Source organism: Hippoglossus stenolepis, chromosome 15 (genome assembly GCF_022539355.2).
Source record: "Hippoglossus stenolepis isolate QCI-W04-F060 chromosome 15, HSTE1.2, whole genome shotgun sequence".
Classification (NCBI taxonomy): Eukaryota; Metazoa; Chordata; class Actinopteri; order Pleuronectiformes; family Pleuronectidae; genus Hippoglossus; species Hippoglossus stenolepis.
Genome location: NC_061497.1, coordinates 12,401,203 through 12,418,413, shown reverse-complemented (window position 1 = coordinate 12,418,413; position 17,211 = coordinate 12,401,203). Strand labels below are relative to the sequence as shown.

The window sequence follows — 17,211 nt, the reverse complement described above, 5'->3', positions numbered from 1 at the left end:
ACTATGGGAACGGGAGACTCCTGCTGGCGCGTGATAAAATAAGTTTGCCAAATAAGAAAAATACAAAAATAAAAACCTTTATACACAGGCTGGACTGTATACATGTAACAACAACAATTTCTCTCTCTATTAACATATGTATATGTGTGTGCGTTTAAACATATATCCACGTTTATTATTAATATATACATATATATGTATATCCGTATATGTATAGTGTGTGTGTGTGTTCTCGTTTTATTACCTGTGTAGGACCTTTTCCAGTATAAACACTGACCTTGTTAGGACCAGCAGACCTCATGGGGACCAAGGCCCCAATGAGACCAAATGTCATTTTTGAGGGTTGGGGGTAGGATGTGAATTGTGGTTAGGGTTAGAAATGAATTGGTCATGATTAAGGTTAGGGGTAAGCTTTTGGTTGGGCTGGCTACAATGAATGGATGTCAATGTAAAGTCTTAAAAAGGATAGCTATGCAATCCTGTATGTGTGTGTGTGTTTTCCTTTACTTATTCCTTTGTGAGGACCATTTAAAGCGTAGACCCTTAAGAGTGAGGACATTTTTGGAAAGTCAGGACATTTTGGCCGGTCCTCACTTATCAAAGGGCTGTTTGAGGGTTAAGACTTGGTTTTAGGGTTATGGTTAGAATTAGGTTTAGGTTAGGTTAAGTTTAGGGTAAAGGGCTAGGGAATGCATTATGCCAATGAGTGTCCTCACTAAGATAGAAGTACAAACATGCGTGTGTGTTGTATGTACATACAATTTCTTGACAGTGGAAGTGAAAGTGCTGAAATGATTGTGTGATTGAATGATAATGTCCTCAAAGTCAGTCAGTTCACGTACCAGTTAAGAATAAGATGATGTGAGTTTAAACACTATAATTAACTTACAGTATCTCTTGAGGTTAGGGTTAGAATTAGGGAATCATCACAAACTGACCTTTTGACAGAAAACGTTTTTGAACAGGAGGCAATTGGATTTCATTATATACTGCAAAGATATTCATGACGGAAGATGATACTGCTCACATTACAAAGAAGAAGAGAGCCAATCAAGAAATCTAACAGCTTACATTACAACAGGAATCTCTTGTACCTATTTTGATATGCAAAATTATAGAGCAACACCACAATTTAATCAGATCAAATTCACCTACATATATGATACCCGTGTGTGTAAGTTTAAAGTGTTGCAAAGAATTTTCACATGGGTTTTAAAGGTTCAGTATGTAGAATTTGGTGACATCTAGTGGTGAATTTGCATGTTGCAGCTGAATACCCCTCACCTCACCCTCCCTTTCCAAACATGAAACAGAACCTGTGGAAACCTTCAGTTGTCATAAAAACTCAAAAGGTGTTGAGCTTGTCCAGTTTGGGCTGCTGTAAAAAACATGGCGACCTCTGTAGAGGGGAATGGCTCCCTGTAAATATAATGTATTTAAATATAAATGGCTCATTCTAGGGTAAAGAAAACAACAATTTGTACAATTTAATTGAAACACACTAGTGAAAACATCAATAGGATTATTTTATATAAAATTTCTGCCAATAGATCCCTTTCACCTTAATCCAACTCACTGGACCTAAATAAGTTGTATAACCTTATATAACTTATAAACTGTTTAAAATATAGACATATAAACCATTTGTAACTGTTATCTGACTGTGAACTGTCCTTGTACAAACTACATAGCAAGACAATATAACTATGTGCACACACGATTGTGAAACTGTGGTAGATAAGGTCATTACTCCCCCCAAGTATAGGGTTCCCTGCTGAGAAGAAACAGGCTCAACCAGAGCCTCCGATGTGAAAGAAATATAGTTGGGATTTGTGCCAGCTGGAAACCCGGCAGCTCAGAGCATTACTGAGTGCTGCCCAGATGCTTCGGGGCAACCACTGAATAGACATGTTTTCTCTCTTTTCTGACAACTTGGTGTGTGTTCGACTTAACACAACTGCAGTCTGATTTACTTCATCATCGCTGTACTTGCTACTGTACAAACTGTACATCACTGATGCAAAACGTGATTTAGACATGTTTCCTCAGAAACAAGGCTTAGCTTAGTATTTTTTACTCGCTGAGAAGCGCCAGTCTCTCGGATTATGATCCCTTTTTTAAAACTGTGCAAGCGGCCACTGCAAAGCTTCAGCTCTCTGTTGGTGCTTTATTGTCTCAGTTGGTAACCACTGTATGTGCTCTGTAGAAGAATAGGATGCCATGACTACTGCAGTAAACAAGCTTCAACTCTATATAATGCCTGGCACACAGGTTCACACATAGACGGTATAGGGAAACTGCAGAAGTATATCTCATATAAAGGTAAGCAATACAGTATATTACTTACCTAATAAGGCCATTTTTAATCACAACTACTTTTTGCGACTGACAGCACTAGACCTGGGGTCATTTTTACAGTATTTTTTGTGTCCGACATCAAAGATTGAGAGCTGCTGGTGATGCCAGTGAGCCGACAAGACATTCAGGAGCCGAGAGACAAAATGTTCATCCAAAATGCCAACCCACAACAACCACTTCGCCACGAATTCCTTCTGCGTGGTCGACCCTACAGGGGGGAGCTGCCGTCTGTGGCAGGTAAAGGTCTGCTGCGTTGTTGGTGATGTTCTGGGATCAGTATACAAGATGCGTCCAATCAATATTTTATTTTGTCATACAAGGTTTTTTTTATTTATCATGTTCCTAGTCTGCTAGTGTATTTGTGTATATTTGCATGACCTACGGATGTTCCAAATATGTGTGCAAATGAGTCTCAGAATGTCTAGTTAGTTTTGTTACCTATTTCCTGTAATGTTGTAAATAAGAGAAAAACTATTTATTCTTCTTTAAGTCAAACAAAGATTACAAAGATTCGGAATAGAAAAGTCTGATTGGAAGCATTTCAGTAAATATTAAGTGAAATTATTAAAGCGGTGACAATGTGTAAATTGGAAATCGTATTCAATATAATACATTTTGAAAATAACTTATTATAACTTCTTAATACTGTTTCATGTTAAACATGCACAGTACTGAAAAACAGAAAACAGTTTTTCTCTAACGAAAGCACTTTTTTCCGTCTTTGTTACGTCCGGACCTCCCCAGGATTCCTCCTCTACCCGGACACTCCTGCTAAGATGGAGACCACGTCACAAGAGGCGTTCTGCTTCAGGCCAGTCCCACGACCAGACAGAGTCAAAGGTCACAGTGTAAACTCTATCATATCATATCTGTTTTGAGATAAGCACCGACTATTGTTTCAGTGTTGACAGTAGACATGCCCGGCAGCGTGTTGTGTGTCATATACATGAGAGGGTGTTTTGGAAAAGTTCATGTGAGGGCAAGTGATTTATGTTTTTTTTCTTCTGTCATTTAAAAGTTGAATCAATTGTATGACAAACATGATATAAGATAAATAACAATGTTCATATTTAAGAATTATAGGGTATTAACAACATCGAAGAAGAAATGAAGTCTGCAACTAAGCGTGTGAATTGTTATAAGTTTTAAATTTGTGAAGTTTTTATACATATATTTTTATGGATGTGGTTTCCTTAGACAGAAAGACTTGCTGTTTCATGGGACATTTCAAATCTGTGTTGAAATGGAAACCCTTTAACAAGTTCATGAATACCTTCAGGAAGCCATATCGCACAGAGCACACAGCAGGAGTCACACTGTCCTCATCCCCCCGCCTCGAGACAAACAGGAAGAGGAAACAGCAGCGGGGACAGGGAACCAGGGGAGGGAGCAACAGCAGTGAAAAATGAACAAGATACAGCAGAGATGCAGTCTCAGTATCAGAAGGATTTCCCTCCCCAGTCCTCCTGCCGCAGGAGGCGAACGCCCGCCCTCCCGCAGCCGGACAACATTGGCATCAACCCGGCCTTCAGGTGGGAGAGAGTTGTACTAACACCACAGTGTACTTTAGCATTGTGTAGAGAACAGTTCATTAGAGTCTGTGTGTTTCGGTTCACAGGATCGAGTTTAACACAGTTCAAAGAGAGACGTACCCTGGTTGGCCCATCATGAACCCCAGGTATGCCGGGCCAGCGGACTGAAGGCAGCCCCGTCCTGACAACCCAACATGGCTTCTCAAAGAAAGTCTACCATATGTAAGAAATCAGCTTGTCACCCCAGACCCGCTTGTGATGTCTTTATTTAACCATTTTCTGCTTGCTATTATTATTGTGAAATTTCATTGTATTGCCATGAATCCAAGTTTGTTCCGGTGATGATGTCATAATCACATAATACCTTGCACAGCAATAAACTGGATTTGAAGAGGTGAAATATATACCCGTCTTATGGGTTCTTATGAGCAATTTTTTAGTTTGTTACCGACTCGTGAACTATGCTGTAACTCGTGATTTTTCGTTTCGAAACAAATGATGAATTTCCCAGCAGTGAGATCAATCTGAAGAACTAATGGACCAATGATTCCACAGCCTGGTGTGTGAGTCACTGGATAAGAGCTAATGCTAATAAAAGACCTTTAGAGTTAATATTGATGCGTTCAGACATACCTGCGGTCAGCTTGAGAGAAAACAATCCTCTTGATGACCCATACCTGAAACATGACCTGCCTCTCTGTGCAGGATCAGGCATCAAACAGCTGCAATAAAACTCCACAGCACTGAGAGTTTGATGAGTTTTATATCACACTTTAAAAGTGACATCCTGCACATTCTTATTTAGCTTTTGTCTCTACCACAGGCTGTAAATAAAGAGAAACGACACGTCTCCTCATGTTATACAAAAATGAAGGTAAAATATTCCATATAGCCACCAGGGGGCAATCGAGATGATTTGGCTTTACTTTTAGAAAGCTGTCTTGCCGTCCATCTTTTTATTCAGTTTATGGTCTGGACATGATTTCTTGTATTTTATAGTTATCAGTGTTGTTATTTTCGTTTTCAAATGAGTGGTTTTGAACATGTCCGAAAAACAACAACCTCCATTGGCTAAGAACACAAATCAAGCCTTAATTGTAACTAATGCAGTTTCACCTTTAATAACTCTTATTGGTGGACTCTACATTTGCTTGATGATGTTTAGCAACATTGCTAGTGCCAGAAATAGCAATAGATAACAAAAGAGTGAAATGCCACCAATTAAAAATAGAACAATTGGAAATTTTTAGTAACTTAAACTGACGATGAATGAGGAAACAGAGAAGCGGCTAAAACTTTAGTCGCAATCTCTTGAGCATAGAACAAGCGTAGCACAAATCAGTGGGTTCTACCACATATGATGCCTTCAAATGTCCTCATCGGTTTAAAGTCTGTATGACACCGAGAAGTTAAACTGTCCACCTGCCATACTTGTCCCAACCTGTGCAAACCTCATCAACTGTCTTCCACTGCCTTCTTGGCTTCACATTCGAGGAGCTGCAGCAGCTGGGATGAACATCTGTCCCAGGCAGCACATGAACCAGGGGAGAGTCTTCTTCTTCGTTTGGTTTTACCGCCATCAAGGTGAGAGTCATGTTGCTTCACACGGTATCACCTCCTGTCCCGGTGCCTGCTCCTGTCCCGGTACCTGCGGTCGTCCCTCTCTCTGCCTCTGTCCCGGTCATCTCTCCTCCCTCTGCTGCCCCAGTCCCCCTCCCTGTGTCGGTCCCGGTCCTCCCTGTCTCTCGCCCCATGTCTCTCCCACTCCCTGCCTCCACCTCCCCGGTCCTGCACCAGACCCACGGCGAGGTTGATGGGTTTACGGAACGGCCTGTCCCTGCCGCCGAACCGCAGCTGCCCGGACTCCTTCTTCCCTCCCTGGCCGCCACCGAGCCGCCGCGGGAGCCAGCCCTTGAGGGTCCTCTCCTGTTCGAAGTCCACGAACACTTCGTACTGGTCCACCACCAGTTTGTTGGCGTCCCGGCGGGCCCGGACCACAGAGCGCTCCTCCTTGTACTCGATGAAGGCGTATCTCTTGGAGAAGCCCGTGACGATGTCCCGGACCAGCCGGAGCCGCTGGATGTCTCCGTACTTGGAGAAGACCTGGTGCAGCTTCTCCTCGGTGGTCTGGGGGTTCAGACGAGACACGAAAAGAATGAGCAGCGGATCTCCGGCGACACCCTTGTTGGGCTTGTATCGGGCACCCATAGCCCTCCACACCGCCCGGTCATGCGGCTCCAGGTCCGTCCCGTCGATGCTGCCAGCTTTGAGCGGGTCGTACACCTTCGCTATGGGATTCCAGTCAACCATTCTTACCCGAAACGAAGCTACAAGCGTCTCCTTTCGTCCATGAGCTCCAGAGTGTTCCCTGAGAGTAACCGGGAGCTGCGCGTCCGTCCACAAAAACACCCCGTGGTGAAACGAGCCCTTGTCCATCGCATTATAATAGTTCCTACTCACTCGTTGTGAGTTGAAACCAGTTTAATCACCAACGCTGTGGACAGACGGCGTCAAAATTATGACCTGTATGGTAACACATTTGTAATAATACTCAAATAAAGAAATAAATAAATATATAGATAGATATAATATGCAGAGTAACAACAAAAACATTAAATATGTCACGTAGTAGTTCAAATCCAGAATTCTCTTGGTAAAAATATTTTATATTAAATAATCAGAACTCATATTGCAATCTACAAATATCCACAGACTAAAAATGCTACTAAAAATAATATACACTCCATACATACCTGCCTTTTCACCAGAAACTGTCCTCTGACCCAGACATACAATATATTCAAAGGACTGCACGTGATTATTTGAAATATAAAGTGGTAATGAAATTTCACTTAACCATCCCAACTCAAGCCCCACTTGCTAGTTGTTATGAGAATGGACCTCCATACGAGAGCTAAGAAGCTGATAGGATTTCATCTCCGACACAGTTGAGACTTCTTATCTGCATCTGCTGAAAAGTGAAGTGTGAAGGTTCAATCTTGACTTTGGGCAAAGTAATTTATCAATTTATACCTCACAAATGTCAGAGTTACTTAAAAAAAAAACTGATGTTTAAATGTCCCCAATGAAGTAATCGTGTCTACTTTACTGCTGCAAGTAATAGCATGTGGGACCAATAACCCCTGTTAGAGAAGACATTTGGATTTAAGGCAGGGACTTAAGTTAAGTAATATTAGTTATTAGTAATATTGATGACGGTTCCGTTTCATTAAAATGTTCCAGCTCTGGAGTCCTATCCATGCAAGGTTGCTGAAACCCAAATGACAACACATAAATGTCATCTTTTAATGTTATTACATGTCACGGCAGCATTTCCTGTTTAACCTGTGGTTAATTCTGGAGCTTGATCGTCTGGTATGTGCGATCTGCCATTTTGATTTAGGAATAACTCCACATTTGAGACAGTATGGAACCAGGACACACAGATGTTAAATATGTCAAAATACCTTTCTCATGGTAAATTTGACCTTCACACATTTCAAAAAAATAAAATCATTAAAAAATAAAAATAAAGGTCCAGGGCAACACTTTACAAAAAAGATTTTTAATAAAACTGTGAAAACACATCTCTTTTTGCTCCACATTGAATCAGTTCTTACAAAATCATAAAGATACCGTCACCCCTCTGCTATGTACAATAAAGTTTGTATTTTCTCAGTCTGTAGCACTCTAATGTACAGCACTTGAATTGCTTTGGAAAGGTGAAAAAATAACAACTTTTCACTAGCACAGATTTTCTGTGTCAACTAGATCTATAGAAGTTCAGCAGCCCTGCACCTCAGCTCTGCTCCTAATTCAACAGCTTCAGATTTCCATTACATGTCCTCCACGCTCCATTTATAAGCCGCGTCCTGGACAGCTTTTTTATCTGCTATCCTCGAGTAGCGTTTCTTCTCAAAACCATTTGACCTGCAAGAGAAATTAAAAACTGCCGTCAATTGCGCAAATCACACCCTGATCTCCATCTTTGATTTGATGCACCACAGCAAACTTTCAATACGGTGCCCAATCTTGTTCAATGTAAAAGCCAAAAAAGTGACCTGGACTATAACACAATTAAATGTAAGAGAATCATTTGAAGTTGTGGTCACATTAATCCAATTACAAATGCATCCCATTTATTCACTCTTTTACAGAAACACACACTGCACCTGTCAACTCCATCCCAGCGATATCCTGGTGGAAGATTGAATCGGTTTGGAGGTGGTGGTGGTCCTTTATACTGAGGTTTTGCTGGCATATTTGTGCTCCGAACTTTTTTCCGTCTGAGCATCGCAGCCATCGGATCTCCATCCCTTTCCTGCTCTCTCAACATACGATCAAGGTCCTTGTCATCGGAGTGACGTGCCAGCGGCTTATGGACTTCATGCATTGCATCCTCAAGATTCTGCTGATGCATCTGGCCCTGGGCCAACCTATAGACACACGTTGACTTTAATTTACGGAAAACAAGTCGAAGCATAAGACATTTAAATTTGAATTGACACGGTCAAAATCACTCTCTGTAGTTTTCTCTGGTGTAGTGTAAGTAGTAAGTGTTTGCAAACTCACCCTCTCCCCCACTGGGCATATTTCTCATCCTTTGCTGCTTTTACTCCGGCTTTCCTCTTCTGTTCTTCTCTCTCCGATTCCAGATCTCTCCTTTTACCACTCTTGTCTCGGAACACGGTCTGGGCATTACGTGATTCATCTATTCAAAGCAGGAATACAGGTAAAACATAAGTAACATATTTATAAGAACAAAGCTCAGCTATGACCAAAGTAATCAGTATACTGCTGGAGTATACGCGACTCATTTGAATGGAATATCCTGGGAACTTTGTAGTTAACAGCTGTGAAGGGTAAAGTTCATTAAAAGAGAAAAGCTGAGCCAACCTTCCAGCGGCTTGTTCTTTTTTTCTCTGCGGCGGTTCTCTTCCTTCTCTTTCCTTAAAACATCTACAGAAACCAGACCTGCATGTCCACCAGAAAGCAGCCCCTGAAAGCAGACACACACTGTAAACACAGCTATCTGAGAAAAACATAATTTTATAATTCATCTAGAATTCAACACATTTTTCTTACCTGTGACTGGCCAGGCCTACGAGGAGGTGACAGATCTTCATCTGAGTCCCTTCCACTCTTTGGCCGCCTCCTGGGTGGAGACTGATCAGTATCAGGTTCTTGTTTTCTTTTTGAGCGCCTCCTTGGAGGAGACTGGTCGAGGTCTGTAGCGTCTACCTTTACTGGCTTTTTCCTTGGAGGAGACTGATCAGAGTCTGAATCATGCCTGTTCTGATCCCTCTTTGTCAGTGGTGAGCCAGAAGGATCAGGTGAGCGTTTTTTACTAGGCTGTCTTCCAGTGGGTGAAGAATCTGACAAATACATAATTACTTGTTTAGACAAGTGTTCATATAAATGTTTATACCACTAAACACTTGAACCAAACTGGTTCAACTGTGCACAAGTTGTTTGGCCAGTTGTACTATTAGGGGATGACAGGACGGGAAAAGCTTGACTGGACATATGGAGATACATGCAGATTCATAGTTTATCAAATTTCATTGTTATTTTATTTATATAGCATCATATACAATGTTGTTATCCAAAATTAGACTCCAAAGAAATTTCTAACTTAAAGTTAGTTTTCACAAAATGATTTCTTAAGCACTTAAAGAAAATTCTGTTTTAGTTTGACCAAATCATCAAATGAGATGGTTGTAAACAGGACAATAACTTAACCACGTATGCTGATGTCTTCTGGTTATCGTGATGTTTTTATTTTTGTTCATATCATATTGCCCAATGCAAAAATAAATTAGATTTAGCCTCAAATATTACTTCTCACCTTTACTTTGTCCCTTCCCTGATTTCTTGGAGTGTTGACGTGAAGGTGACAAGTCTGGCGAGTCATGGCGATCTCTCCTGGGAGAAGATATATCCAGAGAGTCGTGGCGACCTTCCCTGGGAGGAGATATGTCCGGAGAGTCGTGGCGATCTCTTCTGGTTGGAGATGCGTCTGGAGAGTCATGTTGACTTCCGCTTGAGTCGTTATCTTCATCAGCTATAAGAAGAGGACACTCAAAGTGAACAATGCTCTTTACCACAATGGCAAATGTTCTCTCTGCCTCTTTTACAAACAATAATTACCTCCAATCACTTTCCATCTATTGCCGGTTCTGAAGGCTTCCAGCTGTTTGACCTCTTCTGGTCGATCATCAATCATCTCAGCAACCTGAGAGGAAAATCAAGAGACTAAGATTAAAGAAAACATTTGTCAATGTGGCGATATAAATTTAATAAAGAGGATAGATTTTGCATTTTGTAACAATATCTTTTATTATCTCTGCTTGTATTGGAGTATAAAAGGCATTTCTTGTAAATCAATGAGAATAACTACATTATGGCAGTATTGGATATGATTTTTCAATGTGATGATGAACCAAAAATAATATCACAATTAAAGCAGAAGCAATAAATTCTTAGTTGACTGACTGAAAGAATGGCAAATTTTCCTCAGTCTAGCTTCTCAATTGTTACTTTTTAATAGTTTAAAAAAAATCTATTTGAAACTGACATAAAAGGAATTAAAGAACCAGAGTTTGTGATCAGGATTTGCCATAGAAGCAAATAATTAAGAGACTATCGATTGATCCGATGACTATTGATAAATCTGCAGATTATTTTGTATATAATTATTGTATAATAACTGATCTTTGCAGCTCTAGTGTTGATATCGTGATGTAAAATAACACTCGCCATATGACAGAGGACTCTTATCTCAAGACATGTTTGTTCTGGCATGATTTTTAAAATTTGATCAAGTTTGATTCAATTTTTCATAACAAACTATAAAATGAACCCCAGAGGAAAGCAAACAGAAACACGGGTCTACATCATGAAAATGAATGGACTCCGGTTGAACAGCTAGTGAACGTTAGCAGTAAGTGAACTCACCACTGGAGCCTCCTCTTCGTCCTCTTCATCCTCCTGCTCCTCTGCCACCATCTGTTTCCAGTCTATATCGTCGTCTACTATTTTCAGTCTGAAACAAAACAATTACAAGTGAGTTGGGTGACGCTGCAAACACGATTTCATTCAAAACGTCCAGTTTGAAATGAGAGCGCAGACACATGAACTAGCTTAACACACAGACGTTAGCCGGAAACAGCTCCATTTAAACGCGCCCGTGAACTCACCCTCTCTCCGGGACCTTACTTCGTTTCTTTTTAAGCTTCCCTTTTGATTTCTTGGCATCTTCATCAGTAGATAAATATCGTTTTAAGTATTCCGCTCTCGAAAGTTCTGTTCCCTCACTGCGTCCAGCGGAGGCGGCCATCTTTGTGTTGTCGGAAACTACGGAGAGCACCGAGGGCCAAGAACGTCTATTGCTCTCTCAGTCAAACTCCAGATGGAAGCTGGTTCGGTCCAAGTCTCTGCTGCTCAAGTCAACATGTCTGCTGTGAAAATGTGTTTTTTTTTTTTACTGCATATGGGATGATTTATGCGTCTCATATTGAGAATACTTATACAAACAAGTATTTTCTATTTTAACTGTGCAATATTCATTCTGTCAGTGCAATATAATGGTTCATGTGCAATCAATTCACTCTACATATTCTCACAGTGCACATGTTTATTTTGTTTGTACACTGTATATATGAGTTTTATTCTATTCATGTTTTTCATTTGAAATTATTTTTTAATATTTACCTTTTATTGCTTACTGATGCCTATTTTTGACTCTTGCTGCTGTTATATTGCAAATTTCCCCATCATGGGACTAATAAAGGATTATCTTATAGTTGTAATAAGTATATTTATAATTAATTCACGTCACTTTGCGTGGACATTATCTTTTTCATTCGATTTTATTTGTCAATATGGCCTGTACGAATAAACTTTGATTGATTGATTTGATCAGTGTCAGAGAAGCCACATGAAACTGACTTTGCTGTATTTAGTCATTTATTTATTTTATGTTCACACTGAAGGACCCATGAGTCTGCAATAAAGCTTAATTTACTTACTCTGATTTGATATTGTAAAACAATAAAACATAACAGCTCCCAAAGGGCGTGTTCATTTGTTTATATGCACTGTAGATCAGCTTGAGAACTCTAACCATTTTACTTTAAAACATTCATCAGATGTTCTAATTCTAATTCTGTAACACATAAGCTCTCATTATTGCCTCTACGGAAGTGGTTATGTTTTTATTTGTGTTTGTTTGTTTGGTAGTTAGCAGAATCACACAAAAACTGATTTCCATGAAATTCTGTAGACGGGTAGGGCATGACGAAAGAACCCAATACATTTTGGTGTGGATCTGGAACAGGGAATTTTTGTCCACTTTCTTTAACATTTCAAGATAGGATATTTTTTCTACATTTTCATTTATTTGTCAGAGAATAATGGATCTTGCACACACTTGTGAAAATCTGTCATGTTTTTAAGGGACTGATTTTTATGAGTGTGTGCAATTTGGTGCAGATTAAAGTAAAAAACCTGTATGTGGTGAAACTAAATGTGGTTTCACAACCACACTGTTGTGCCTTAGTGGAGGTATAAGCTCTACTGTTAGTCAACATTAGTCTCCAACATAATGGAGCATGTGTGCATGACTCAGCTTTTTAAAAAAAAATGAAGTGTAATATTCTATTGGACCTTGTGGCTCCCAGTTCTGTCCCATGATGAACATGGAATTCACAGCAAGTCTGACTTTAAACAGCAAATATTCTTTATTGAAAACAAACACTGCAGCTTACAAAGTAATATTTACTTGACACGTTACTTAGTGCAATTTTATACACATTCAATACAGTGTGTCCCTGCCGCAAAAAAGCACATCTGTATACATTTCTGTTGAGTCATCTTCATTCATTCTATAGAGAGTGATGAAAACAGATGGATACTACTTCAGTGGCCTTACAGGAAGAATACAAGGGAAGGAGAGTAGTTGCAAGCTGTTGACATCTTTTTAATGTGGGGTGGTATTGTCGGGATGTTGAAGGATGCAGAGAGATGGTTAAGTGTGGTTAATTATGGGCGTATGTGTGTATTTCTTTAGCTTTGTGTGTGATAGAAGAGCAGCAGACAGGCGATCCAGGAGCAGGATCTCTTCACAAACACGCTTACAGCTGAACACGGGACAAGTTGACCTGCAGAGGATGAAAAGTAACAAAAACTTCTCTGAAGTTTTATCCCACTCACTTAGTCTCACGCACACACCACCAAACAATCAATCCACCTACCTGCCTCCACATTGATACTGGCAACCTCCCCCGATATTTTGCACATGTAGGTGGTGTTGTATGGGAGTGTTTCCGTGAAGCCGCTCAGGGTCAGTCTGTAGCCCCGGGGCTCCAGCTCCTGCACGTAGCTCTTGTCCTTAAACTGGCTCTCTGCGGACGAGCCGGACACATTGGTGTTAATGAGGTACTCTTTGGTTCCAGAGGACCAGGAGAACTCATAGCTGTTGTACTTGTTGGACTTGAGCTCGATCATGCAGTCCACTCTCAGGTCCTTGTCATCCTCAACACACACAGAGATTTGATCGCTGCACTCTGCTGGGATCAGCAGCACTGGGGCAGAAAAGAGAAGGGCACAGGAAAAACACAGAAGTGATTAGATTACTGTATATTTCCTTTCATTGCACCAGAAGCCTTTACGTAACTGAGCAGGATTCTCACCTCCCAGCACTCCACACACAAACAGAGACTTGAGCATGATGGAAAAGCACCCATCCAACTTTGAGAACAAGAGAGGAAATGAGAGAAAGAAAATCACATTACAAAGATCATCATGTAAAAGTAAAACATAAACAATCCATGGCTTTACAGTGATAAGACTAATCGAGTTATAATCCATTTCTGCTTCTCAACCAGGCTCTCCAGGCAGTTGTGATGTAGTTTTGGTTGAGGTCACGACATCATTTATAGTAAAGGGATTCAAAAAGAACAAAAGGAAAAAAGTATACAGCAAACACAGGTTTGTCCCTTGGTTTGAAAAGGCTGAGATACTCTGATCTAATTTATAAAATATTGTCTACAGAACCACCTGTGGGAAAATCGAATGACTGGACAGGATTCAAAGTGAAAGATGACATAGATGTTTTCTCTCTTCCGTTTAATCTCCTGTTTTTTACACTATTCCTCATATTTTCCCACTGCCCTTGGCACAGTTTGGCTTGTATCACTATCCCGAGCCTTAATGGATTTAAATGCCAAGTTAAAAACTTCTATTTATTGAACTTGATTGTTTTCTGTTATCACCCCCTGCAAATCTAGATGATCTAGCACAGGGGTATTCAACTAAAATTTAAAGAGGTCCAGTTAGAGAAAATTTCTTGAAGCAAAGGTCCGGAAGATCATAATGTCTAACTATTTAGTGTGATATATATTTAAGTAGCCTAGTAGTTGTATCAACATCTGCATGGAGTAAATACCTGACTGTCAAATCAAATGAATTCAGTACGATTCAAAAACTTCTTGACAATATTTATTGTCACGTAACATAGAACTGAACATATATGTATGATTGCAGATATGTATAATGTTCTCTCATTAACTAAATAAAAGTAGGGCTGCATTTCAAAATAAGAGAAAATAAATAAAATGTGAAAATTGTGCATGTTCAAATAAAGGGCTTAACTTCAGAAAAATAAAATAAAGGGAGCAAAAGCTTGAATTTCCCTTTTTCTGTTTCACATCTTGACTCAAAAGTCTCAACCAATTTTACAGATAATAAATCTCAACACATCTTAACAATTGAACAGTTTTAGAATAACTTTCTTCCCCTCTTATATCCCACTCCCCCACTTTGTTCGTCTGTTTCTCTCCCTTTCTCCGTCTCACTCCTCTGTTTCTCAACTTTCTCCGTCTCACTCCTCTGTTTCTCTCCCTTTCTCCGTCTCACTCCTGTTTCTCTCCCTTTCTCCGTCTCACTCCTGTTTCTCTCCCTTTCTCCGTCTCACTCCTCTGTTTCTCAACTTTCTCCGTCTCACTCCTCTGTTTCTCTCCCTTTCTCCGTCTCACTCCTCTGTTTCTCAACTTTCTCCGTCCCACTCCTGTTTCTCTCCTTTCTCCGTCTCACTCCTGTTTCTCTCCCTTTCTCCGTCTCACTCCTGTTTCTCTCCCTTTCTCCGTCTCACTCCTCTGTTTCTCAACTTTCTCCGTCTCACTCCTGTTTCTCTCCCTTTCTCCGTCTCACTCCTCTGTTTCTCTCCCTTTCTCCGTCTCACTCCTCTGTTTCTCTCCCTTTCTCCGTCTCACTCCTCTGCTTCTCTCCCTTTCTCCGGCTCAGTCGACTGTATCTCTCCCTTTGTTTTCTCTACCTGTATCGCTATCTTTCTTTTTCTTTCTACCGTCTTTTCGTGTGTAACTTGTCTCTAACTCTCTCATCTGTCCGCACTGTAGAGTCGCAATGTTTACCGCCTGGAATGCACATACTTTATTGGCTGAGTAGTATCACATGGGATGGCTTAACTCGCATGGAATTCGTCTGTGCGTTTTCTCATCCGCTAAACCACTACCGTAAAGACTACAAAAGCTGCGCCAGTTACAAATAGAAGCGCCCCGTCAGGTTTTAAATCATAACCTTCTGTTTTGGCTGTAGGTCCGGGTCCGTACGGGACGGCTTCTGGGTCCGGACTCGGACCGCGGTCCACCTGTTAGTGACCTCTGATCTAGCACATTCTTTGTTGTCCAGATTTGACCCTAGTGCTCACACAACTTCTCTGATCTGCAGCGAAACATCTCTCAGGGATCTTACCTCCTTTCAGGACTGGATGATGAAGGAGCTCCTGCCTCTGTGCACTCGTCCGGTGATGGTATTTTGTGCCTCAGTGTGCAGCACTGCAGAGCATCTGACTCCTGAGGCGAGGTAGGAGCGACACAGAGAGGTGGAGAGAGAGTGGGAGGGCTGAGGGTGGACCAGAGAGCGCTGATTTGCCTCTCCCCTCTGCAGTGTCTGACGGAGGACACATGGGCAGGCTGGCTGAAGAAAACACAGCGTCAGCATCATTGTGTAATGACCTTGTCTCCTTTCCTCTCTGGGCCTCTCCTCACTTTTTTCCCTTCACAGAACTACCTTGTTCTGCTTGGCCCTTCACGTCTCTCTAAGTTATGTTCTCCCTCTGATTTCCATTTTTAAAGTTGCTCTTAGATTATAGATGATTTACATGATGATTTAATCTTGCTTTTTGCTGTACATAACAAGCATGTAACTGTACACTTACTGTAGGGTAATGATTTGAAAGAGAATATAGATAGCTTTCACAGTAGAAATGCACACAATTACAGGGGATATTTTAGATCCCTTCCACGTCCCTAGAAATTTCTAGCACTGTCATTCCAAATGACTCATGCACAATAACGGCTCAGTGTCTCCACCTTAAGGCCAATAAAGGGAACAAAGTGGGTTGGGTGCACATTCACAGCCTGTATCACTAGGTGCCAGTGTTTGGCCATGTGAAGTTAAAGTGGCTGCTGTGGTAGGGATGGATATGACCTACATTGCTTAAACTAAAGGAGGGGTAGAGTTTCACCTCATCTCAAGTTCACTTTTTAAATTCTAACACTCATAAAGCAAATATATAGTATGGAAATAATCAACATAGTAAGAAGTTAAATAATTTAGGATGAACTTGCAGGTGACCTTGTGAATCCTTTTTACTCCTTTTACCCATTTCATGACCTCTGTGGTAGGACAGTGCTGTTCCCAGCATGCACTTCAGAGGGAAGGATTCTGGACAAGTTGCTTGCTCATGTAGAGAATAATTGGACACATTGATTGATGATCAGTCTGCTGTCCATATGAGCCATGTGTGTATGGATGAGGGAGTAACCCCAGAGAAACATACACATAAAGGGTAAATTGCACAAGGAAATGATAAGCAAGGAATAAAGGGTTTGAGCACAGCATGTTATTGAATACTGACTAAAGGCCTAATCACTGTGAGCAGTTTGTCTTGACAATATTGAGTAAAACAACATAAAATTACAGTATGTTCTTTGAAAAAAAACAATTGATTAACACCAAAAATCGGTGTTGTTTTCAAAATTCACATTTTCTTGATCTCTGGTTATGGATCCCAACTTAATTTCACACGAATACAACTACACATACCTGCTTGTTGACAAATAATCCTTTGAATCCTTTGAATTGATGCCATCGTGAATACATTTCTCTGTCACGATGCCTCCTACATCATCTTCCTGGTTCATTTTCATCATCAGACACTGTCTCACTCTTTCTTCCGGATCTCATTTTCAAGTTTCACTCATTTCTCACCTGCCTACAAAAGGTTTCTCTCCTGAGC

The 17,211-nt window shown here is 40.7% G+C and overlaps 3 protein-coding genes across 3 annotated transcripts; 1 reads left to right on the top strand and 2 right to left on the bottom strand.

The window, feature by feature from the left end:
* Positions 1 to 1,954: 1,954 nt before the first annotated feature.
* si:dkeyp-69c1.9 lies at positions 1,955 to 4,294 on the top strand. Its single transcript, XM_035179182.2, has 5 exons — positions 1,955 to 2,318; positions 2,440 to 2,595; positions 3,103 to 3,198; positions 3,638 to 3,890; positions 3,977 to 4,294. The coding sequence occupies exons 2-5, from the start codon at positions 2,460 to 2,462 to the stop codon at positions 4,056 to 4,058; spliced, it is 567 nt and encodes a 188-aa protein (XP_035035073.1). The 5' UTR covers positions 1,955 to 2,318; positions 2,440 to 2,459; the 3' UTR covers positions 4,059 to 4,294.
* Positions 4,295 to 4,634: 340 nt separating this feature from the next.
* Positions 4,635 to 6,557, bottom strand: snrnp35 (small nuclear ribonucleoprotein 35 (U11/U12)). The gene has a single exon (XM_035179181.1). It carries the CDS (start codon positions 6,324 to 6,326, stop codon positions 5,502 to 5,504), a length of 825 nt encoding a protein of 274 aa, XP_035035072.1. The 5' UTR covers positions 6,327 to 6,557; the 3' UTR covers positions 4,635 to 5,501.
* An 882-nt stretch (positions 6,558 to 7,439) lies between these two features.
* bud13 (BUD13 homolog) lies at positions 7,440 to 11,304 on the bottom strand. Its single transcript, XM_035179180.2, has 9 exons — positions 11,090 to 11,304; positions 10,848 to 10,935; positions 10,041 to 10,125; positions 9,739 to 9,954; positions 8,976 to 9,265; positions 8,787 to 8,889; positions 8,463 to 8,601; positions 8,063 to 8,326; positions 7,440 to 7,820 (listed from the first exon to the last, which is right to left on the bottom strand). Exons 1-9 carry the CDS (start codon positions 11,227 to 11,229, stop codon positions 7,727 to 7,729), a joined length of 1,419 nt encoding a protein of 472 aa, XP_035035071.1. The 5' UTR covers positions 11,230 to 11,304; the 3' UTR covers positions 7,440 to 7,726.
* Between the last annotated feature and the right edge of the window lie 5,907 nt (positions 11,305 to 17,211).